This window comes from Carassius auratus, chromosome 2 (genome assembly GCF_003368295.1).
Source record: "Carassius auratus strain Wakin chromosome 2, ASM336829v1, whole genome shotgun sequence".
In the NCBI taxonomy this organism is placed as follows: Eukaryota; Metazoa; Chordata; class Actinopteri; order Cypriniformes; family Cyprinidae; genus Carassius; species Carassius auratus.
Genome location: NC_039244.1, coordinates 15,385,126 through 15,409,397, shown reverse-complemented (window position 1 = coordinate 15,409,397; position 24,272 = coordinate 15,385,126). Strand labels below are relative to the sequence as shown.

The 24,272-nt window shown below is 38.1% G+C and overlaps 2 protein-coding genes across 3 annotated transcripts in view; both read right to left on the bottom strand.

Annotated features, from left to right (window-relative positions):
- LOC113117349 (ephrin-A2-like) overlaps nucleotides 1–8,647 on the bottom strand; it is a 50,833-nt gene extending 42,186 nt beyond the window's left edge. Inside the window, exon 1 of one of the 2 annotated variants that reach the window (XM_026285968.1) lies at nucleotides 7,599–8,647. In XM_026285968.1, the coding sequence (XP_026141753.1) occupies nucleotides 7,599–7,708 (110 nt within the window). In that variant the 5' untranslated portion in view covers nucleotides 7,709–8,647. The remainder of the gene's footprint in view (nucleotides 1–7,598) is intronic. The other variant, XM_026285977.1, reaches the window with a different exon arrangement.
- Nucleotides 8,648–12,342: 3,695 nt separating this feature from the next.
- Nucleotides 12,343–23,641, bottom strand: LOC113117326 (polypyrimidine tract-binding protein 1-like). Its single transcript, XM_026285939.1, has 16 exons — nucleotides 23,551–23,641; nucleotides 22,568–22,621; nucleotides 21,722–21,752; nucleotides 19,845–19,911; nucleotides 18,172–18,344; nucleotides 17,940–18,086; nucleotides 17,668–17,826; nucleotides 17,437–17,547; nucleotides 17,169–17,349; nucleotides 17,013–17,093; nucleotides 16,768–16,928; nucleotides 15,641–15,674; nucleotides 15,034–15,126; nucleotides 14,737–14,953; nucleotides 14,581–14,658; nucleotides 12,343–14,489 (listed from the first exon to the last, which is right to left on the bottom strand). Exons 1-16 carry the CDS (start codon nucleotides 23,556–23,558, stop codon nucleotides 14,357–14,359), a joined length of 1,728 nt encoding a protein of 575 aa, XP_026141724.1. The 5' UTR covers nucleotides 23,559–23,641; the 3' UTR covers nucleotides 12,343–14,356.
- Between the last annotated feature and the right edge of the window lie 631 nt (nucleotides 23,642–24,272).

The window sequence follows — 24,272 nt, the reverse complement described above, 5'->3', positions numbered from 1 at the left end:
GGTGAATAAATGATTACTAGGTCACTGAGTGCATTGCAGGAACCAGCTCTTATGGTCCATTAGAGAACATCACGGTCATTAATCTGAGCAGGCAAAGATGTCCCATGGGTAAGAATTTGTCTGGCACCTTGTGTGGCATCGGGGCACTTGCCTGCAGGCGAAAGAACCTTCTAGTCCACTCAGTTTAAAGCAAAATGCAGCATTTCTGACCACAGGCTACCACTGGAGATCTCTCTGGATCCTTAACCGCCGAGAAAAACAAAATATGAAAAAGCATTTCTTGACTCAACATTGACTCAAAGACAGACACATGAACATACACACTTGCATGTTTTGTGAAACCTCCACACTGTTGTGTTTAATGTACATCCAATCAATCAAATACTATACAGCTCTTTCTGATATGATGCATAAAATATTCCCCAGGGCATTGAAAATTAGCGATGCCATCCATCTCTCTCCGTCATCCACTTCATTGATATTCCTAGCAGTACATTTGGCATTAAAACCAGAAAGAGGATGACAGAGAGTAAAGGGAGGCAAAAGGGGCCAATAATTGTCCCTCTCTAATTCCTGAAGCCTCACTGGAGTGCTATAGATTTTTTTAAAAAATTTACTTGGCTATTGTGTTTTTAAACAAATTTCACCCCCAAAATTCTGCATTTTATGTTTTTGAGTCCAACTTTTCAACAAACACATTCTCATGTATGCCACATTTTTGATTCAAATCAATAACAAATGAATCATTCCATGAAACAAATTAAACACAAAACTATATATATATATATATATATATATATATATATATATATATATATATATATATATATATATATATATATATATATTAATATGGAATATATCAAAGGATAGAGAAGAGATCAAATCTGAGGAATTTATTATTTTAAACATTTCATGTTAAATATATGGGGCATCTTTGTCATTTTGGAGTAGGTTTCAGGGTGCTAATCATTGAGGTTAGCCGAGGTCTAAAACACAAATGTTAAATCATATCTTATCTCACACTAGTGTCATATTTTAATCATATGTGAGACCAAGCCTCGGGGAGGGATTTTATGCCACACCTTGAAATCTAGGCCTAAGGACAGCAAACAGGTTTAGTATCTGGCTTTTATCTCATTTAATATCGTAAACTGCCTTTAAACGCACAGACCGAAGCAGAGCTGTGTGTAATGTATTTAGGAGTTATGCTACAACCCGTTTCAGCCCTCAGTTAGAAGAATCTGATAAATGGGCAAACCAAAATATAGCACACAAAATGGCTTTGGAGAATAATGTTGGCGTTAAACATGCAGTACCTACTGCTTATGTGTAACAGCTACCACTGGCAAAAAAGTCATGGGGGATTTGGAGACTGTTGCCAAAGAAAGGAGGTTCAATCAATAACCAATCTGTTGAAGTTTTATTCTGTGACAACATTCTTAATTAAGAGCCACTGTGGTCATGTCTGCGAGGGGCTGAAAAACACAGACACCAGTGGGCTTGATATTGAACAACCACTTTCCGGTGTTGAGCACAATGGAGAGTTATAGCTTGGTTTAAGGCAACAGAAATGAGAACTTCACGCTACCTAACTCACAGCAAATCATCTATGTAAGGAAACTCTAAATCACAAATGTTCTTGGGTGAAAACTGTAACCTGCCTTAATACATGTAAAGAAGCACACTGGCTGGCTGGAAGAACACATCCCGCTTGGTGTGCAGAAGTGCCTGAGAGATATATAGACGCTTCATTATATGATGCCGATAATGTGAAGTGCCGCTGAGATGTTATTAATCAGCGAGGGCTGATGAGCTGCAAACACTCAGTCCTTGATTCAGTGATTGGATCCTTTATCATGAATCCCGCTCTTCACCTAAAACGAGGTGAAGGACATTATCACAATTTATTGAGTGGACTTAATTAGCTGGGAAAGCAAAGAGAGAGAGATACGGTTCAGCTTTATGCCAAAATGCTTGTCTAAAGGTGTCTTCAAACATTTTCATGTCATTCTTCCAAACCTGCATGACTTTCTCTTTTTCATTGAACAAAAAAAAAAAAAAAAAGTTAATTTCTGGAGGAATTTTTTTTTTTTTTTTTTTTTTTTTTTTTTTTTGATGAAGGGGACTGGGACTGTCAAGGTTTAAAGTGACAACAACCACTATAATATTCATAAAAAGTTTATCTGATGTCAAACCTGATGTAGTGTATACTGGTTGAAGTCAATTCGATTTTTGGGGAGTTTCTGGACAACTTCAGTCACTTTCATTTTCATAATATGGAAAAAAGTGGCCAAAAACTCTTGAAAAATGATACAGGTTTGGAACAACATAAGGGTGAGTAAATGATCACAACATTTTTAATTCAACTTTACAACAAAATGGAATATCATACGGCATAAAAGAGTATTTACTTAATGAAAAAAAATCATTTTTTACACTCCATGAATAATTGAATACTTGAAAAATATTAATTTCATAACAAAAATATAATTTATGCATCCTTTGTGCAGAATTAGACTGCCAATGCATTTTTTTTGTTGTGTACATTGCCTCTTCAGCTATTGTGCCCTGCAGTGTGAAGGCAACATAAGAGAAGTGATAATTAACAGAAATAAATCACAAAAGAACAAATCTCTTTCCATCAGCACAAGAATCCTGCAATCAGATTTTTACATTTCTATTCAATGACTGCTGAACAAGCATATGTCAGGTCTGAAACTGCACAACCTAAAACAATGCCGAGCTTCTGTTCCACCATGTGTTTTCCGAAAGCTTGAAAAATTCCTTGAGTTGTATCCCCAAGACAGACACAGCTTACAGTGCAAGCAGTGAAGGCAAGATATAAAGCAAAAGCAACATCCACAACATTCACAACCCTAGCCATGTTAATGAAGTTTATTGAAGAAGACCAGTCCCCCCCCCCAGCATGAAAAACACGCATTAATGAAGCGGTTTGACACAGATCTTACTGCAGCCCCAGGGTTAAAGCTGCACCTTGTGCTATTTTTAAATGTTTAAAAGCATCACTTTTATGTAATAGCTACATTTAGACCATGTCTATCTCAGAATACACGTTTTATTCTGTAGTCCTCAGATAAACATCCACTTTTGCTTCACATGCTGAAATGTTTAAGCCTTGGGTAAACCATGAAACTAGATTGATACACAACAGATACTAAGATGTAATTAGGGTAAAAGTAGGTGAAAACTAAAGAACTGAAACACTTTCACAATGCAAAAATAAGTAACTACCACTAATGAGGTACCACAAAATCAGGGCTAAAATTAAAAACAGAACAAAGCACTCTAACGCATAACAACCAAATGAAAAAAAAATCAAAGGGGATGAATCTTTAACCAATGAACCTACATATTTCAAGACGTATTCCCATGTGACGATGAGTCACTGGTGAAGCACCTGGTGAGTGTAGTAAAATCAAAAAGAGACTTAACGAACAACCACCGCAGTTTACAAAAGCCTCCTGTTTCCTGACAGGATTGTGTTGTGTTTTGAAAGCGCAATTCGGCCTGGTGAAACATTTCAGCACTGTGGCCTCATACCGGGACCGCCTCTGCAAAGACAGCTGGGTGAAACATCTTGAAAATATTTTTTTTTTCAGCCACGAAGGTTGAGAACTTGAGATAGACAGGAATGACAAATCAGAGCATGGGTATTAAACCTCTCTGCTGCGCAAACGGCTAATTGAGCTTCTGCTTTGTCTGACGAGAGGAAATGTAATAGTGCTTGGATACTCAGAACCGTATCTCAGCATAAGGAAAAACGGGCATGAAGAGATAAATGAGTTTCATTTCACACATTTAATTCCACTTGAAAACAACTAGAGTAAATGAACTGACCAAGTCAAGAGTATTGTACAAATCTGGTGCTTAAGATTCTCCCTGTTGTAAAGAGAGCTCAAAGTCGAGTATTTCAAAGTCATTACATCATCAACACAGCTGTGGATCGTCAAAATCATTAGACGGGGTTGTGCAACTCCACCTGACAGCAAACAACCAGACAAGAGGTTATGTTTAATTAAATTCAATCACGAATAACAATAAGCTGATATAATGACTTGCAAACTGGCCCCGTCGATGCATTGTGTGTTGCGCAGGCAATTTACTTTTAAGATATTCATAGCCTTTCTCAGAACCCACGCTATCCGTGGCTTCCATCTAGACCTTTTCATATATTCATTGTTTCCATAATGGTAATAATTCGGAGATAAACCTGCATGCAAATAACCCTAAGTTGCTTTGCCGTGCCAGGATTCAACAGAAAGCACTACTGCAGGCCCCAAAAGGCAGCCGCAGAGTGTCTCCGAAAAAAGCAGTGTGAGCTGTCAAGGGAATAATGACAGCAGCCATCTATGAATCACTGTGAGCACTGGATTCCTCAGCTCCACTTGTTTTTTTTTTCTTCTTCTCTTCTTTCCTTTGCGAAGGCAGAGACAACATCCAGCACTGAGCTGTCCCCAGCCAACCGCAGCACAACTTGAGCGAGGGGCTATGAGCCGGGACTTCTGTTAAGAACCTCAAAGCTTTCAAGAAGAGAGGGCCTTTTGAAGGATAAACCACAGGATTAGATTAGTCCATCCTCTTGGGTTACAGAGCTGGGCATCTTCCCTTTTTTTAATCTGGACCCCCAAGAGGCCAGCCATATTGGCATTGAGGGGATGTCCATCTTCTTTTCAGCGTGGGCTTCAATAGAAAACCCCTGACAGGGAGCTTAGGAGAGAGAAAATATGATTCATGGCAAGCTTTTAATGCTCAAGGTGAATTGCCCTGCAAAAAGCTCACCTCGATTGTGACTACAATACAGCGAGAGGACTAGAAGGGAGGTCAGGACACACTGAAAAGTAAAGCTGACCCCTGGGTGTTCTTTTTGGATTGTTTCTCAGACAATACCTTGGTGGGGTAGCTCTTTTTGAGCCGGAGTCGCTGTAAAATAATGGAAATACATGTTCTTTGTGAACGCCGGCAACCGGGTTACAGGCTAAGAAATGCATTTGGGGAAGTTTCTCTGAAAACTACTGCAGCGTATAAATATATTACAAACATACTGTAAGCTAAATCTATCAAATCAAACAAAAGCATACTTGAGGGAAATGGGTTAGGGACTCTGCACATTTATCATCCTAAGAGTGGGAAAAGGGTAAAGTATTCTGCTAAATAATGATTAATGCAGATTGAATCCATTAGGGTGGTTTTTCGATGCAAATAAATAAATAATAAAAAAATTAAATCTAGCCCTATATTTTTGTTGAGGTGGAAGAGCTTGCACCCAGCTCGAGGAGAAATCTTCCTCTGAGCCTGTTTAATATTTGAAACCTCGGCAGACTACTGATGTACTGCACGACAGCCACTCTTAACTTTGTTAATTCAGCCGTGAGAGCACCTTCACCGTGTTTATTTATCTAGCCAAGCTCTACCTGAGGAGCTGCATGTCAAAAGCCATTAGGCTGACATCCCCTGAGCAAACCCTCCAAGCCAGTGAGAGAGCCCTGCTAACAGATACCCTTGAAATAAGGAGGACTGAGCGATGTCAAGGAACTTCACAGAGAACCTATCAGGTCAAAACCTGTCAGTCTGTGAAAGTGTCTGGGGTCGCTGCTCATCATGAATCTCTTGGTTGACAAAAATACATCAAGATAATAGCTGAAATTCTTGATTCAGTTCATGCAAAGCTTCTGAAAAAATACCATGAGTTTTTAGCTCCAGCTGCATGCATGGAGCATTATTATCAGGGGTGCACATCATTTTTTTAAGCCTGGTTCTCATAAGAGAACCTGGAGATTTGGTTTGATCCTCACACTGCATATAGCGTGACCCATTAAGTATAACTATAAAAAAAAAAGAATTAATAATTAGTTATAATATTAGTTATAATATTATTGCACTTTATTTATTTAGTTTTTTTAAATAAAATAATAGTAAATAAACTAAATAATAGTGTGTGATAATATTATTAAAAATAAAAGGCAGTCCTGGTATTAAATACAAATACATTTATTTTATAGTAAACTTAAAAATAAAATGTTATTATTTACTACTACTTTGTTTGCCTCTTTAAGAAGAATCACTTTATGTATTCCCCAATTTTAAGTCGCTTTGGATAAAGGAGTCTAAAAATAAATAAATGAAAGCGCTTTCATCGTATTAAAAACTTAAAATCAGCATGCTTTTATTTTGGCAGGTTGCTGGCAAGTAAGTATACACGCTTCCGGATTTAGCACTGCTGCTGATTAAAGAGTGTCAGTGGATGAATGTCACAGTTTTGCATCGTGCTTTGAAACGCCATGGCATAGCCTAGATTTATTCATTCAAGTTGAAAATAAAACTTATATACTACAGTTTGTAATTGTGTATTAACAGCTGTCAACCATGTCTGTACGCAAATGCGCTGTCAGAACATATTTATATAATGCATTTTTTATTTTGGTCGCACATGCAGAACTGCGGACCACTTATGTGCACCCATGATTATTATGTATTTTTCTGGCATCTCCAAGGATTAAGCTAAAGTGTTGCTACTGTTATTATCAATTAAGAAAATGTTACGGTGCCAAGCTCTGACAGCATCAGCAAGAGTGAACAAATCCTGGCAAATATGATCACTACTTGCTTTTTCTCAACCCTGAGTAATTTCTAAGAGGATAAGAAGTGCTAAACCACACTCAGTCACAAATCTTTGATGAATGACACAAATTCTACAATCCACACAAAAATGTAGCTTAGCCCACATCTTGTCATTTATAAATGTAATACCTTGCAAACACAAGAAATGCCAATCTTCATCATCTGTAACTTATAGCAATGATAATATATGGCCTGGGGTCTGAACAGAGTATGGCAGGCAAATTTAAAGTGTATCTCTTAAAACTAAGTAGAACTTATTTTAATTACTAATAATTCTTTAGAGGCAAGTGTATTCAAACAGTCTCTAGTGACTAGAATTTATTATATCTAGAGGTCAATTGTTTTAAGTGAGTATCCCAATAGTTCTGGTAATTGCAACTTTTGCCTTTGAAAAATTTATTTTTCCCACTCAACTAGTGTGTATTCAAATAGTTGCTGGTACTAAATTTTAACTAATAACTATTAAGGTACTCAAACGTTTTAGTTAGCTTCTTATTCTACTAGTTAGCTTCTAGTTAATTACTCAAATGCTTTATATATATATTCCAGTTTTCCTATTAGCATATATTGCTTTAGTTACAATCCTGCTAATAAGAATGAATAAGCCATTCTGACTAGTCATTACAAATGTGACTAATAAACAAGCAAATTATATCTAGCAAGAAATGTCACAGTAAATATCAAGATAATGTATCATAAATATTTATTTAGACACTACAAGCATACTTAAGAAGTAACTAGTTCTTTACTAGTAACACGCAGTATCGGCAACAATCGGACTAGGCAGAAATTAATACATTTACATTTAAAAAATACATGAAACACAAATACAGATTCACTGGTCAAAAAAAATTACCAAAGAAATAATAGGCTAACTAACACGTGATGTACAGTAACATATACCAGCTAGTTTTAACCACTAAATATTAAAAGAGCCTGCCATAGCGTACACTCACCTGGAGTTTGAACTGTTCCAGTAGACCGCATGTCTGTCTGAGATGATCCGGTCGTCCGACCAGACGGAGACCCAACAAACTACCGTAAAAACCACCAGCGGCAACTCCATTTGAGTTGTTATATTAGTCCTCACCTCCAAACGAAAAATCACGGTGGTTTATTTCAGAGACACCTTTTCAAATACCTGCTTGCTTGAGTGAACGTATAAACGCAGCTTTGAACATCATAACAAGGCTTGTATAATCCAGGGCGATTTTTCATTCCTTCCGAGCTAACCAGCAGCATCACTTTCTATCGCGTACTTCATAGACTGCACGCATTTGATGTTCTTTTTAGGGGAAAATCCATTACAGTTGTTTTATATGCTTCAAAAGTCTCCAGTGTGGTCCAAGGTCGTTTTCTAGCGCTCTGTCAGAAATCCGTCCATCATCTAAACGCGGGACAGTGAGATGCGCGTCTCGATGCTCCCTGTTTGCACCGCTGCAACTTCCAGATACCTCTACCCCATGTGGTCTGCGCGAGAAACTCACATGAAACGCATCCCCGTCTGTAAAGCACGCCTTTTCCCAGGCATTTTATGTGCACAAGTTATGTTAGTTGTTGGCGGTATCGTGTTGTTTCTGGCTGGCTCCAGCTGAAAAGCAGCTATCCTACGCACATCTCACGCCGTTTGCACAAGACCTCTGTGTCCAGGAGGAACAAAGGCAATTTTGCCCCATTCTGCCTTAGACAGATATCTCAATCTTTGCATCAGCTTTTCGGATCTGATAAATGTTTAGCTTCGATCGCCAAAATCGTTTAAGCTTTCTAAGGCATCCGACTCGCGCACTTCATCATAATTCATCCTGAATCTGATTCGTGTGCGACAGTTATCATCTGCGGTGTACCTTCAGGAGGGGGCGGGGCCTGAACGAGCTCTCTTCAAACTCACTTCTGCAATTTACTTGGTCATCTCAAGACTACTAATATGCGTCTTTAAATTACTTTCTTGAGAATTTCATCAGTTATCAACTTGTCAACTAGTTATCAAAGTCATTAGGGACCATCAACCGATTATCAGCATTCTTCAAAATATCTTAAACTAAAGAAACATCTTGAAACAAAATGAGGGTGAGTAAATAATGACAGTTTTCATTTTTGGGCGAACTATCCCAGTCCCCTCGAATGTTTGCTGGAAAAACTTCTGCTTTATAATGAAATGCCTTGAAAGAATAAACGAACTACATTTCCCCTTTGCACCTTACACATTTGATATATCAAGCAGAAAATATGGAGGTAAATTATTTAAAGGGGTCATATGACGCCATTTAAATTTTTCCTTTGTCTTTGGAGTGTTAAAAGCTCTTGGGGCATAAAGTAGACCCATAAAGTTGCAAAGACTAAAGTTTAAAATCCAAGGAGTTATTCTTTATAAAAGTTAAGACTCATCCACACCCTCCTAAAATGGCTCATTCGAGCATGCTCTAACATCTCCACCATGTTGTTCCAAAAAAAGGACACGACTAGAAATCATGTTCATATTCATTTCTCAGGCTGTACAGGGCATCACTATAAGGGGCGTAACATTTCCATCACATGCTTAAGGTATTCCGCCAGTCACAACACACTGGATAGCTGACCAATCAGAGCACACCTCGCTTCTCAGACCGATGAGCCTTGTAAAAATTAAATACATTTCAGAGGAGAAACAATAATGTACAGTATGTTTTTTTTTTATTACCTCAAACTGCATAAACATTTCTTTACACAAAATAATGTTCTTTTTAGCAGCATGTGACCCCTTTAAATATCTGAAAATCCATAGTTGGTATAGGACCAGTAGAAAACTTTCTCAATAATATGGATTGGCACTTCTTTAAATGAGCTGCTTTAACTGATCCAATAAAGAAATTCTCTGAACTGTGAAAACGGTTGGCCCAATGCCTCTCAATTCTATAAATGCACCACTGGGGCCAGTTTCAGTAGGTTAAGTAAAAGCTCTGAGTATGTTAACCCTGAAATGAGGGAAACTCTGGGTTTTCGGTTTTAGAATGGGAGGTTTGTCAAACCTGAGGAAGTGAGATAAGTCAAGCCCGTTTCTGAATACAAGTTACCTCTCTTTCAGAGTCAGTTATCATGGTAACATACTCTATTAACCTAACCTGGCTCGTGGAAGGTTTTCTTCGGTAAACCCAGATATTATTTCGGTCTCCTCCCCCTTTTTCAAGTGCAAGGTATATTTAAATTCTTCATTCATTCATTGCAAAAATGATTTTCTTACAATTTATTTTCCCCTTATTTCTAGTACAAAAATAGATCTTAAATCAAGATGGATTTGCTATAAGAAAACTCTATAAGATATTTAGTCTTGTTTCCAGGTGGGATCTAATTAAGTGCATTTTACTTGAGTAAGATCATCTGAAAACATAATGAAAATAATCTTAATGCAAATGGAACACAAGATAATTCAGAGCGTGTATTACTAAAGTCAAATCTACTGTAGCTCCGTCCTGCAGTGTCACACAAGGTTAAATATGACGCGTGTGAATAACATCATCAGTGGTGCAGGCAGTACACAGTTGGGGTTCGAGTTCAAATTCTGCAGAGCCCGTTCTTCTCACTTTTCCCATCACATTAGAATTTGTTTTCAATAAAAATTTAGAAAATGTTCTAAAAGTTTATGTAAAGTGCCTAACAAGTGTTTAAGAATTATAAAACTATTTAGTTTTAATAAATATAATGAACAATTCGTTATTGCATTCTGTAGATGTACAATACTGAGGTGCAAACAGGCCTAGTATGTATGGACCATTATAGAGTATAAATAGTATCTAATTATTTATACTTCACCTATTACAAAGAACTGCTGCTTTTTCATGGCAAATAATATATCAGGATTTTCACTAAGTGTAAATAGCATTTGCATTTAACCTACTGAAAATAGGATCTATCGCGAAGTATGTTAATCCCACTAAGTGTAAATAGCTGCTGCTGTTTTATACTTACCCTTTTGGCAGATCATATGTAAAAAAAAAAAAAAAAAAAACACATTTAAATTATTATTTTACCCGGGATAAACATCAACTGATCATGGCTTTTCAGAGTCATGGTGCACGCACTAAACTCAAAAGATCAGCTGTTCTGAACCTGAGAACAGGAGTTTCCCCATCTCAGAGTAAGTCAACTCAGAGTTCAGGTTTTAACTTGAACGGAGTTGCTTGAACCTCCTCATTGAAATGGGTCTCTGGTCTTTTTGTAAGTCTGTGACATTTAGGTCTTCAGTATAGGTTACCACAATTGTAACAAAAAAAAAAAATAATAATAATAATAATAATAATATACACACACAATATACACACATATATTTGACCCTCTCAGTGTTCTGTCTGTTACCATCCTGATGCCTCAATGATCCTAATCTGAATTTATTTATTTGGATATGAAATAACTTTTGCATATTTCATGCATATCATTTTGATTGCAGGGTATGCCTCTGGTGCACATCCAAGGATTCTGACCCTGAGAAAAGCAGGCATTACTTTTAGAAAATGAGAAAGAGATGGGGGAATAGATAGATGGGAATAAAAAGTGATTTCGAAAGAAATAAGCAAGAATACTGAAAGAAAACAAAGCCAAAGCCAGACTTAAAACCTAGCATAAATCTAGTCACCTTTATGATCACTGGACTAGATTTGCTTGTTTGGGTTCTTAAGTCATCTCTGATTTGGTGTAGATTTATGCATTGAATGTAGGCTAAATGTAACTCAACATAGTCCAAGCCCAAACCTATTATCTCCCCTTTCCTTCAACAAATCCAAATCTCCATCCATAATTTTACACCTTCCACCTGAACTAGGTATGTCATTTCCTCATATTTTTTCTTATGACTCTTAGTGACTGACAAAAATATTCATTTTGTTGTTGGCAAGCGAACCTTAAATACACAAACACGTTGCACACTGTGATATAGTCCTGACAAAAGGTATATAGACATTGAGATGGACTTTTTTTTTTTTTTTTAATGCTACATCCCACCTAAATTTAAGCGTATTACTTAACCAGGTGACATTTAACATAGTGCTTGTCTAATAACTTAAAAAACATGTTATAAGCTCCTCTTTAATGGAAAAAAAGACACTTAGAAACTAATTTTTCAAAAGTACCAAAACCTACTGAAATGTAGGAATGACCCAGTTTTTAATCTTAAGGTAGAGTGCCACCTGCTGTTCGAGAAACCCCAAAGAATATTAATATGATGTTCTTTCATATTATGTGAAATAAAAAAAAAAAATGCATATGGCTCCTACTTAATGCATCCAAATATGAAGTCATAATGTTAATAAAAGCTATAGAAACACACAATGGCAGATAAAAAAAAAAAAAAGTTAAAATTAGCAATTCGGTATTATTTAAAATCACATTTCAGCCTAAACAGCAGATAGTAACGCCATTTTCAAAAGGAGGTTGTCTATGGAATATCACAATCCTAAAAATTATTTTCAGCAATGTGAATTTAAAAAAAAAAAAAAAAAAAAAAAATCCCACTTCTAAACTAAATTCATACACTGATTTCTCATCCAATATCCTAATAGCAAACAGATTGAGAGAAACAAGTTAGTGAAACCAATGAGTCATTAGGTCTCGCTCAAATGTGGGAAGGTTGATAAGAGAGACTACTAACAACATGACTGAAAGCGCATACAGATGCAGAAAGTGAAAAGGTCAAGAGGTTTAAAAACTTCAGAAATCAAAGAGACAAAAGGATAAAAGAAAGAAACAAAGGTTTATTGAAGACAGAAAAAGCATGAGCATCTTTATCAAAAGAAGGTTAAGCTTTCAAGAGGGCAATTGCATGTTCAGACACAATGTGTTGGAATCTCTTTTAATATTGTGTAATAAAAAAGGAAGGCTCTACAATGAGCTGAATGTGTGCTACTACCTTATCAAAATATACATGCTTGCCACAGAAATGCTGATTTTCAATTGCTTGTACAAATTATATACAGTAGCCCTCGCCCACTCAACATTACATCCATACTGGGAAAAACAAGGAAGAACAACTAACGCAACAAAGGAGTTCTGTTGCTACTTTAAGACTTTTGTTTGGTTCTGTTCTCTGATAACAGAAATAATTTGATACATACTTTAGGCCAAAAAAGCCCCATAACGTCTTCTCTAATTTGTAATATTTTCAAGATCTTTTGTTGCTTCTTGTAAACAAAAAGGCAGTAATATACACATAGGCAGTCCCTGCCCAGGGAATTCAAAGCTGTTGAAAAGGAAAAAAATCTGAATTATCACTGCACAGTAAAGAGACACCTCTATATCAAAAACTGGCTGGAAGAACATAGAAGATGCTTTGGTCCATCATGCTACTCTTCAGAAAAAAAAAAAATAAAATAAAAAAAATTCCCACACAAAAAGCTCAACACTTGTCAGGAACGCCACTTTTCTGCTAAATTGCAAAGGATAAAATAAACTGAGAATTTCCCCCATAGTACAAGCTGAAAAGTAAAAGGGAATGTCTGTGAATCAAGACTCATGACAATCAAAATGTAATGGATGCATCAGAAAGACAAAGGCCTAAACAATCCCCCCCACACACAGAGAAGTGCTAAAAACAGTCTGAAGTCTTGTCACAGGTGTCTCGGTTCACACACACGTCACACAGGAGCTTAAGACTCTGTAATGCTAATATTCTTTAACACAAAAAGGCAAGTGACAAAAAGAGACCCAGTAGTAACTTGAGCTCTGGAAGGTCCAAATGAACACACAGACAAGTTCATTAAAACTCCTGTGAACTTGACTTCCTTCGCCACAAGCAACATAGCCAAAAATTATGTAAAAAAATAAAATAAAAAAAATCATAGGTGGCGAAACTCTGGTTTGGCTTCAAACGGTTTCATAACTGACGAAACCCTTAAGCAACAGGAGAAAAAAAGAAGTCCCACTCCCAATTAAATGTAGAATATGATGGTCTAGGCACAGAGTGCAGTAGGCCAATGCCCAAATAGATGATACAGTATTACAAATGTGTGCGACTTAATATGGAATGAGCTATAGAATCTTACAAATGCTACATAAAGCAGCAGAACCACAAATATAGAATAACTATATGCAAAATAAGCTGTGACCGTTAGGTACAAAACCAAAGCCTGTAAAGAACTCTGAACTACGCTCTGCCTTTCATAGGAAAACGATCTGCGCTTTCACGAACCAAATCACAAGGAGCACCTGGCAACACCAGGCAGGTTCTCTTTTGTATGTTTGGAGGTTATTGGTTCCTGCAAAGCAGCCAAAAACATCCAAGACATTACTAAGGCCATTAAGAATCTACACTCCAAGCACCATGTAAGGCACAGCTGCTTTTTTCAGAAAGGCAAATAGGAAATGCATTTGAAAAAGTTAATTATAGGTTCATTAAACAAAACAAGGCTTTGCGTGTGCAACCTGAAAGTGTGCGGCTTTCCGCAGAGGCACAAGTGTAAACTACGCAGCATCTATGATCCGAAACCGATGTGTGCCAATGATTAACTAAATCACGAGACAAACCGTCTGAGAAAAGGTACTATTAAAACCCAAGTGACATTGGGTTCAGTTCCTCTGGTCTACTGGTTCAAATTGGAATTACAGACATGTGTGAATATAGATATAATAAAAGGAATGACGAAGTGTGTGTTGTGGAAAATATTTGTCCACAGTGATAAATTGTGGAAGGCTTAAAAGTTTGGTCTAAAGTGACAGTCCTTTCACCTCCTCTAAAATAAACCAGCCTCCATTAGATGGTGGACTTGGAGAAAGACACTCTGAGGTGATGGTTCTCTCCTAGGTCATGATTGTGAAATTTGATCAGCGACTCGATTGCTTCGTCCACAGAGCCCAACTGGATGAGAGCCATTTTTCTGTCTTTCCTAGAAAGAAATATTAAATGAACAACATTGTAAGACATCCAGGAAACACCATGACTACATCTGTAGAACTCAAACTTGTAGAATGTCTTACTGGAAAAACTTAAAGGCCTTAACAACAGCTCCTGCATTTAGAAACAAGCCTCTGAGATGATCCTCAGTGACGGAAGGTCTGCAAAGAGAAGACGCGCGTTAAATAAGACACTGCTAAAGACAGCCAAACAGATCGGTCTAAATTTAGTGGACTCACGGTATATTGGAAAGATGGAGAGTAGAGGAAGGGGGGAAGATGTTGGAATAGTTCTTGGAGCCTGGCTTTTTGAAGCGGTGAAGAGGAGAGTTGCTGTAGTCCTTGGTGAGCCCCTGATCCTCATGGCCTTCACGTGGCAGCTGCACAGTGGTGTGTTTGGAAAGAGTGACCCGCAAAGCCTTCCCATACAGCTTCTGCCCATTCAAGTGGCTCATGGCTAAAGAGGACATGATAGGTTGGGGTTGCAGAAATCAAGCTCCATTGAAAAATTGAAGTTACTAAAAGAGCAATAAATACCTAGCTGGGCTTGGGTTCCATCAGACATCTGCACCAAAGCATTTTCTTTCTTGTTGAATAGGATCTTCACTCTCATGACGTCACCATACACACCTACCAAAAGATAATGATAGCTCCGTAAGGACATGTTTACTTTATGAACAAACAACTGATTACAAACAAAGACTAATTTTCACTTTAGTATCTAGACAATCAATTATTTTTACAGCCAAGTAAGGCATAAATAACTGTTGATAAAAGACACTACATTTCTATTTTGGCCCATCTCTACTGGACCTGGCTTTTTACCATTACAAAATTATATTAAAACAAACAGATTGCCAAAAATCTGCAACAAAGGGCTTTAAAATTGGACTCTGGACTTATCCTTGGCTCACTTACTATTAAGTCTAAAAACTAAGCAACTAATATGAACGTGGTATAAAATGATATATAACTGTTGGCAATAGATATTTAGCATCTGCCAAATGAAGGAGCATAAAAAGCTGCAGCTAATATGCAATTTTCTCTAAAACCCCACACTTCACACACCAAAGTATACATCTTAGATGAAGTTAAATATGAAACAAAAAGGGTAATAAAAAAGGAGATGCCAATGATAACATACCGAAAAGAATAAAGAGGCATTGGGGCGTAACGCTCTTAAGACAGCAGAGGAAGGCAGCGTAGGGAGGAAGGGACAGGAAAAGATCGGAGGCAGGACAGTGGAGGTTGAACATGTCCACAGCGAGGCAGTTCCACAGGAATGGCAAAAAACGGTGGTAGGATCATGAAGGTGGGTGATATTGTTCATGATGGAAAGGTAGGGGAAGGGTAGAGGTAAAGGGGGAGGATATCCAACAAATGTAGTGGTGGTGGGTTGGGGGATGTTGTGTGTTGGTTGTACAACAGAAAAACAAATGGTGTATGAATCCAGTATTGGCATGAGTTGGAGACCATATGGAGTAGGTAGGGAGTTTAAAATATTATAAAAAAAAACAAGTGGTGTAGTCAGTTGGCAAAAGATTCCAGGTCAAAGTATTAAAATAATAAAAGGGGAGAGGGGAATGGGGAGGGAGAGAAAAAGAAAAAGGAAGTAAAAAACAAGGTCAGTATACACAAAGAAAAATGTAGTGTTCCATTCAGCAGAACTTGCTAAATTAAACGCATCTCACTATAGGAACACTAAGGAAATAAAAAGAAAGGAGAGAAGATTAACAATGAAATACAGGAAAGATAGAGACTAAACATACTCATAGCTCTAAAGAAATACTAGAAATGAAATGTTTTAGATGGCTTCAGTCAAGAGTCAACAAACCTCTTGAATTATAAGGTTCTATCTGCATTCGGAGCGGTTTCGAGATCTTGAACTTCAAAGATTTTTGCATTTCATATAGTGTTATGGGAAACAAGTCTCTCACAGGGTCACAAAAAAATAAGTCTCAGAATAAGAAAAAATTAAATTTGACAAATGGCAGCTAGAACCTTATAATTCCAAAGTGACGGAATATTAAGTGCCAATGCATGTTTGTATAATAGGAAATGAGCCTCCACACACACAGTACATTATTTGAAGAGCTACAGAAATAAGTATTTTGTTTATCACTAGATGCCATCTAATTATATTATTTCCTACACACTTTATTTTTTTTTATTAACTTTTACAGTTCCACTAACCAAAATCACATCTGGCTTGGTAAAACAACAATCAAAAGCTAACATGCTAACAACTAAGTGAAACCAAATAGAACTAACCTCAGGGTTAAGGTTGCTGACCAGCATGACACTGTTTCCCCCAGCGTTATAACCTGAAAGACTCAGGCGTCCTGCAGCAGCCGCTGCAGCGGCAGCCGCCGCGGCACCAGGGACACCAAGCTGCGCGAAAGCCCCAGCAGACATACCCTGCAGAGACAGACCTGTGGGAGGGACAGCCATCACTATCCGTGACTGAGAACTGTGTCACTGCAGTTCACAGAGCAACATTAAGAGGTGTGCCTGACCTGCTGCCTGCTGAATGGCAAACGTCTGTGGAAAACCATGAGCCCCAGCATATGGTGATGCAGAGATGATACCAGGAGCATCTGAGATAGGAAAAATGCAGTTTGTTATTTTGTTAAAAATGTTATACAGTAATAAAGTAGTAAATCAAGTTTTACTCAAGGCAGCTGCAGCCATCGACTGTGCATTGAAGGAGGGTTGACTGTCTCCTGTAGGCAAGTCAGGGCGAGTGTAGTCCCTGCTCTTATCGTTGTTGTACTTAACATTCAAGCTGGTGAGCTTCGAGAAACTGATGCGAAGGGTACAGCAGGCATTGTAGATGTTCTGTCCATCTAAAGACTGTTGAATGTTAAGCCAAACGATTAGAGTTCAGATGGGATTTAGCTGCCCATTCATCCATTAACATTGATCCACTGTGCCACTCACCAGCTTTGAATGCTGAGCAGTCATTGCATCGGAGTACTGAACCAGTGCTTGGAACTGGTTGTTTTTGGTAAAGGTTATAATCTTCAAAACTGTGCCAAACTTTGAGAAGATCTTCATACAGAAGATAAAACATTAATACATGATAATATTTGTCACTTTAAAGGCCTGGAAATAAATCAGCATTTTGGAGAGCATTTTCCCCCTCAATTTAGTTTGAAGGACAGTTAGTACCTGGTGAAGGACATCAAGAGTAACTGGATAGAAGAGGTTTTCAACAATGACTCTCAGCACAGGGCTCTGACTCCCCATGCCTGCTCCATCAACAACAGTGCTCAAAGGCATGCTTCCTGTCTGGACCGCATTAACCGCCTGCAGTGCTGCTTGTGCTCTCTATGGGAATTGAGGGGGCAGAGCACAAGTACACATTATCAGTTGTTAAAGAGTCATTTATATTGAATAATTGCCCTTGATTGAATGCCTAATGTGATGTAATGTGTACTCACAACTTGGTTGGGTGAGTTGTCAGTCTTTAGCTCCTTGTGGTTGGAATACTGCATGTAGATTGGGTGGTTGCGGATGACAGGAGTGACAGAGGAGTAGTAGCTGACCATGGTCTGTGCCGACTCCTCAGTATTCATCTCCAGGAAAGCCTGAAAGGGAGATAACACAATGTATGTATGTCAAAGCAAGGTAATCATATTTTGAGGGAAATTAAAGGGAAAAAGCAATTTTTACCTGGTTCTTTCCTTTCAGCATCAGGAGGTTCGTCACTTTGCCAAAGGGAAGCCCCAAAGAAATGACCTCTGCCTCGTTTATGTCATTTGGCAGTTTGCGTACATGAATGACTCGTGAAGGAATGCCTGGACTCCTGATGTCACCTTTGAACTTCTTGCTGTCATTACCATTTGCTGACAGAAAGGATCTCAATTTTATTTCATTCTCAGGAACGTCAATACATATTAAAATGTCTGGGGTTAACTGCTCATACATTTTTTCAGGATTCATTAGCCGCGTTTCCACTGTTGGGCTAAAAGGGGGCTAGTGCATGCCAGGGCCAGTCGTGTTTCCACTGTCACTTCCAGGGCTTGATTGTGCCTGCTCTTCTTGGCCCTTTGTTCATAACCAGCTGGTGTTAGAGGCGTGGTTATGAACAAAGGGGGAGTTCCACCACACCTGGAGAGTGTCAGTACCGCGGATCATTTCATAAAGCTAAAAGTTATAACACCAGCTTTAAAAACTTTTTTAAATAACTTGAGCACACAACGCTCTTAAAGTCAGCAGTGAGTGTTTCAAATAACGCGATCCGATGTGGATTATAAATCACCATAAAAAGGCAGAAATATTTATAAGATGCAAAAGACTAAAGTTACCATAGTAAACATGGTAAATGTGACCGTTTGAAGAAATCAGACATCAGCTTCTTATTCTCTATCACAATCATGTATTCATTTACCGTATTTTCAGGTCTATAAGTCGCACTTTTGCGACTAATAGTCAGGTGCTACTTATTAAAATTAATTTGACAAACCAAGAGAAAACATTAACATCTACAACCGAGAGAGGGCGCTCTATGCTGCTCCGTGCTCCTGTAGTCTACACTGAGCAGCATGGAGCTTACTCTCGAGGCTGTAGATGGTAATGTTTCGTAAAAAAAAAAAAAAAAAAACACAACCGTCCAGTGCGACTTGTATATGTTTAACTCGTCATGACTTATTTTTGGACTGATGCGACTTATAATTCGGTGCGACTTATAGTCTGAAAAATACAGTAGTAACATTTTATGTCATAAGTCTTGTCTCAAGAGTTTAACTCAACGTAGCCCATCTCATAAAAATATAATAATGGTTTTTGTTCAGGAGCTTTTATAAACTGTTTACAAATAAACAGAAACAACGACGACTGAATAAGCAGGATATTTTCATAATGCTTCAGCGTTAAAAATAAAATAGAAACACTGTGACAAATTTTCAAGCCTAATAAATCATTATGCTCAATGAATCACTTATAGTAAAAATCGATTCTTTTGAATTTAAATTAAAGCATGCAAACAAACGGCTGCTGTTATCATGTTGGTTTTGTGATAGTGCATGATCCAATGGTATATTTCTTATTCGTTTTATGATAACTTCTTTGTTGGTAAAATGATGGGGTTGCATGACGTGGTTCCTGAGAGGTGTGTAAAGGGCGGGTTTTAGTGAAGCGTAGAAGTATTCAGGCTCGACTGTGGAAACGCAGAGCTATTTTGGCCTTGTGCTACTGGCCCGAGGCTATTATCCCCACCCCGGCCCATTTTAAGCCCTGGCTTGCACTGGCCCGACAGCGGAAAAGCAGCTATTGATGATCAAAGTTCAAACAAATAGCATTTGTTAGAAATCGGTTTGATCCACTTAAGAGTCATAAATGCCTACCTGCTCCAGAGCTCATTATATAAGGTCCGTTAGATATGCAAGAGGAAAAGAGTTCGTCAGATCCCCTCTGAAAGGACAAGGGAAGTGGTTTAAGCAGGACACACTTACAGGATTAACAGGACACTCACACCTTAAAACAAAAGACCCTAAACACACAGCAATTCCAAGATCTTCCAAACAATCTACAGTAGTGTATGAAAAAAAAAAAAAAAAAAAAAAAAAAAAAAAGAAGACACGCACTTGAAGTGCCTTCAAGGGTTATATTATCATCTTACACAGAACTATAGAAACTCATGTGACAAGCATTAGCATCTGCCTAACCATCATCGGATTACACCATAATTAAGATGACGCAATTGGAAACCATTTCCAAAGTAACAAAAATCTAACTATTTTCGTTGCCTAATGGTTACAACTACAATATCTCTTGGCCCAGGCATCTACACACAAGAGAGCACTACACAGTTTACTGCTGGTAAAAGCAGAACAAAGAAAAACAAACGCAAACAGAGGCAGCTGTGTCCTGCCATAACACTAACACAGTCTCTCACTCAAGGCCAAGCTGGAGCCACTTGGCTGGCCAATGGAGCAATGAGCAAATCATTCAGCATCACTCTCTTAATAAACCACTTCAAATGACAAGTCTCAGCTCAAGTGCTCACATGCGCTGGATAAGCCAAAGCCTTTACACCATCGCCACAATGCGCGTTCTGTTCCTGCCCAAAGGAAAGTATTGTTACCAAAAGCTGAACGTCTGGTCCTCTGGCTGATTTTCCACCCACAGTCTACTACAAACAGCTCAAGGGCACTTTACCACACCCTGGATAAAGTTTACCTTACATACAGCCCTAAGGTTCAAGCAGCCTACAGCAGAAATCGTCAATATTATCGTGCTGAAGAAAATAAAAAAAACATCTGGGATGAAGATTACGTGGCATGGCATTTCCTCAAAAAAGAAAAAGGTTGAATATTACATTCCTCCCAGCTAAAACCTGCAGGAGTCAGGTTTCAACATCACATTCACAGAGCAGTTATGACAGGAAAGCCTTCTTTGGTTGAACCATCCATTGTTTTCGAGTGAGACATCCACCCAACTCCAGCATTTCCTTCCTCTATTTTTAACTGCGGGGCATTGCAGATTGAGCACTCACTTAGGAAAGGGAGAGAAAAAAAAAAAAGAGCCGAGAACCATGACTCCCACACTGGTCTCTAGGAGCTCAAGACTTGCAGGTGCCAACATGTTTACATCCATTGACAAAGTGCAAGCCTCCTGGGTGAGAGCACAGTCTGTGTTAAATAAGGGGGTCAGGGAGACAGGAATGCAACCACAGCATTCCAGCCACAGTAATTAGTGCTCAGACTCCGACAGAGCTGAGATTCAATCGACTACATCTCTACTCCGCCTTGCATGTGTGAAAGACATCAGGGGAAACAACAGCAGGCAGTCTCTATGCACAAACACATGCAAATAAGTTTGTGTGGAAAAACAATATTGTAAACGAACTGTATGGAGCAAAAATCACTAGTTGCAAAATATAACAAAGAGAAACTAAAATCCCCAGGTTACAATTTATTAATTGTGTACACAACAATTACAAGACTTTAGTGTAGGCTACTTTTCACCTTTGGGTAATTTGTCACAGTGAATGTTTAAACAGCAGGTGACCTTTGACTAGAATTACGGTCGCAGGATCAAATGCAGACGAGACAAGAACTTAGAGCTGTTCCCTCTGTCTCAGCAATTTAGAAAAGTAGGAGGAATGTACAACCTCTTAAACCAGATATACAACCTTAACTGGTATTGTTACTGAACACCCGCAATAAACATATGAACAACAAATAAGAACAAATGTGATTTAAAAAGAAAAAAGACATACCTTTGTGCCGACGGTTATATCATGGACACTGCTACAAAAGAGAAAGAAAATAACAATAAAAAACAATATTGATGGCAATGTAGCAAAATAAAGGGCTATGCAGTATTTAAAGTTGCAATGTAATAGAAGCAGGGACAATCGGTTTTCTTCCATATTGTGGCACAAATCTGAGTGAAATGGACTATCGAATAAAGTAGGGTGGGCACTTGGTTTTACCCATCAGGTGAGATAGTGAGAAGTGCTGTAAATAACTGGAGAAGTGTGACATTTCATTGCAAAACTAACTTACGATTTGAATAAATTGCTGAATTTTCATTTTATGCTTACTTCGCATGCACACTAAAAGTTACCAAATCACTGGAGGTCACCCAAATCAGTGTGCATCGTTAACAAAAATCAGCAACTCACTGAAAACTTACGATATCTGCAATGACCAGCAACGTGAGTGCAGACAGCACAATTTGATACAGTAACTTGCCATCCTTCAATGATCTCATCAGTGTGAACAGGGTTTAAGACCAATAGGTGCACTTATGGATGTAAATTGTCATGTACTAATGTAGATTTTTTTTATCTTATATATTAGATTTATATTCACTAACAGAATATGAGCCAGGAGGACCAACACATGGCTGTTATGGTTGCATTTTAAGGCTACACCTTCTAAGCAGCAACCTGATACACAAGACAAACAGTAAAACAAAGCAGGCCTGTTAAGCCACTCTTTCTGCCAACGGTATACATCGGTTACACTTTTCTTTGAAACGTATCTTGAACTCTTCGGTTTAGATCAAATTAGGTTATAATGCAACAACCAGTCCATATTTATAGAAATGCAAAACTTACTCTATTTCAGTGACGTAACTGGATCCCAGAGGATACAAATCAGTGTCTAAACGGCTGCAGAAGACAAAAAACAAAAACAATGTGTTAAACCTGCACGTTTTTCGATCTTCCACTGAATACAAAAGGAGATGTTAGGGTCAATGACAGGTCTCGTCAACATTAACTTTCATTGTAGGCTGAAGGCTGTCATTCTGCGCAATGTCTCTGTTTAAGTAAATAAATACATAAAAGGTTTGATACATATCGAGTAACATGACGAAATTTACATTTTCTTAATTTTTTACCTACATTTACAAAATCTTAGTTATGATTATACTTGCCTAACTTACATGCACGTAAAAGCCCGTTACTGTTTAACACTTTAAATTCAGAATTATTTCTGAACCACGGGTGACATTTTCTCCGCGTCATTATGTAAAACAGTTACTGTAATCGGACTTTCGTACGTTTATCAAACGTAAGTTACTTGGTAATGACTGAAAAATATTTAACATGCGTCGACGATACAAACGAGTAAAGCAAGAATAAAGTTGAACTGGCATCGGTTTAGCAAGCTAGCAGGTAATTAGCTAGCCACCCCAACAACAATGCGGAAACTGAGGCACGTTGGGTTGCGAAATAGTGGAAGTTCTTTCGCTTATGCACATTACAAGCCACGTTTGATCCTTTCCGCTTGCGAGTGAGATTAAAAAAAACATGAAACGTTAGCTCTAGTTCACTTGTTTCATCAAGCTGTCTCAACTAGACCACTTGCAACAGGTTGTTGGTTAGTTTGGTCCAACTTTTGGTCTCTTCCGGCTCGGAGACATTAAGAGCGGCAGAGACGACTCCAAAAAAAAAAATCACCATTTCCTCTTCAATTTATGTAATTTAACCAACTTTAAACGTCCATTAGGTATTAAGTCACAACTATGTATAAAATATCCAAAGAAAAAACGTGTTTAAGGGGTAACACATTTGGAATGAGGATGTTTTCAACTTACCCGTCCATGGCACTAACAAAACTACAGGTTGTCGTAGACGGAGGTAGACCTGCTAGTATTTCTTATATCCTTACAAAATGGCGGAGGAGGGATTGGCGCTTTCTGATTAGTCAGTCGACCCTGGAGCGCCAAGTGTGGGCGGGACCTCAAATGTTCTTCGACAACAGGATTGAAAAGAAGGGCTGTCAATCTGGAAAGGCGGTCGAAAAAGTTTGCGAAAACTTTTCCCGGTTGCCACCATGAGAAACGAAGTGAAGGAGTGAACTGTGCTTGAACCCGATATCAGCAACGACAAGGACGAGGCTGTTCAGTCAAAGATGAAAAGTTTCACATGACGCATTTCTAAAATATTTAATTTGTTAACAAGTAATATTATGATGATATCTGAAGGAAATAGAGATTTGGGTGGAACAGTCAATTTGAATGACTCTAGAAAACCGAAAGACACTGAGCAAATTAACTGATCAGCATTAACCACTTACAGCAAATTTAATTGTTTTACAGTATGGATTAGTGTGAATTAAAGGGGTTTCGCCCAAAAAAAATTACAGTTTTCCTTCTGAGTAAAGCAGGAGATACTCTGAGAATCACATCAGTGTTTGGTCTACATAAAAGTCAGTGATTGGTTTGGTAACCAACATTCTACAGAAAAAGAAACAAACAAAACCCTTGTGTTTACAGAAGAAATAAATCTTAGAACATGTACAACGCCTAAATTGGAA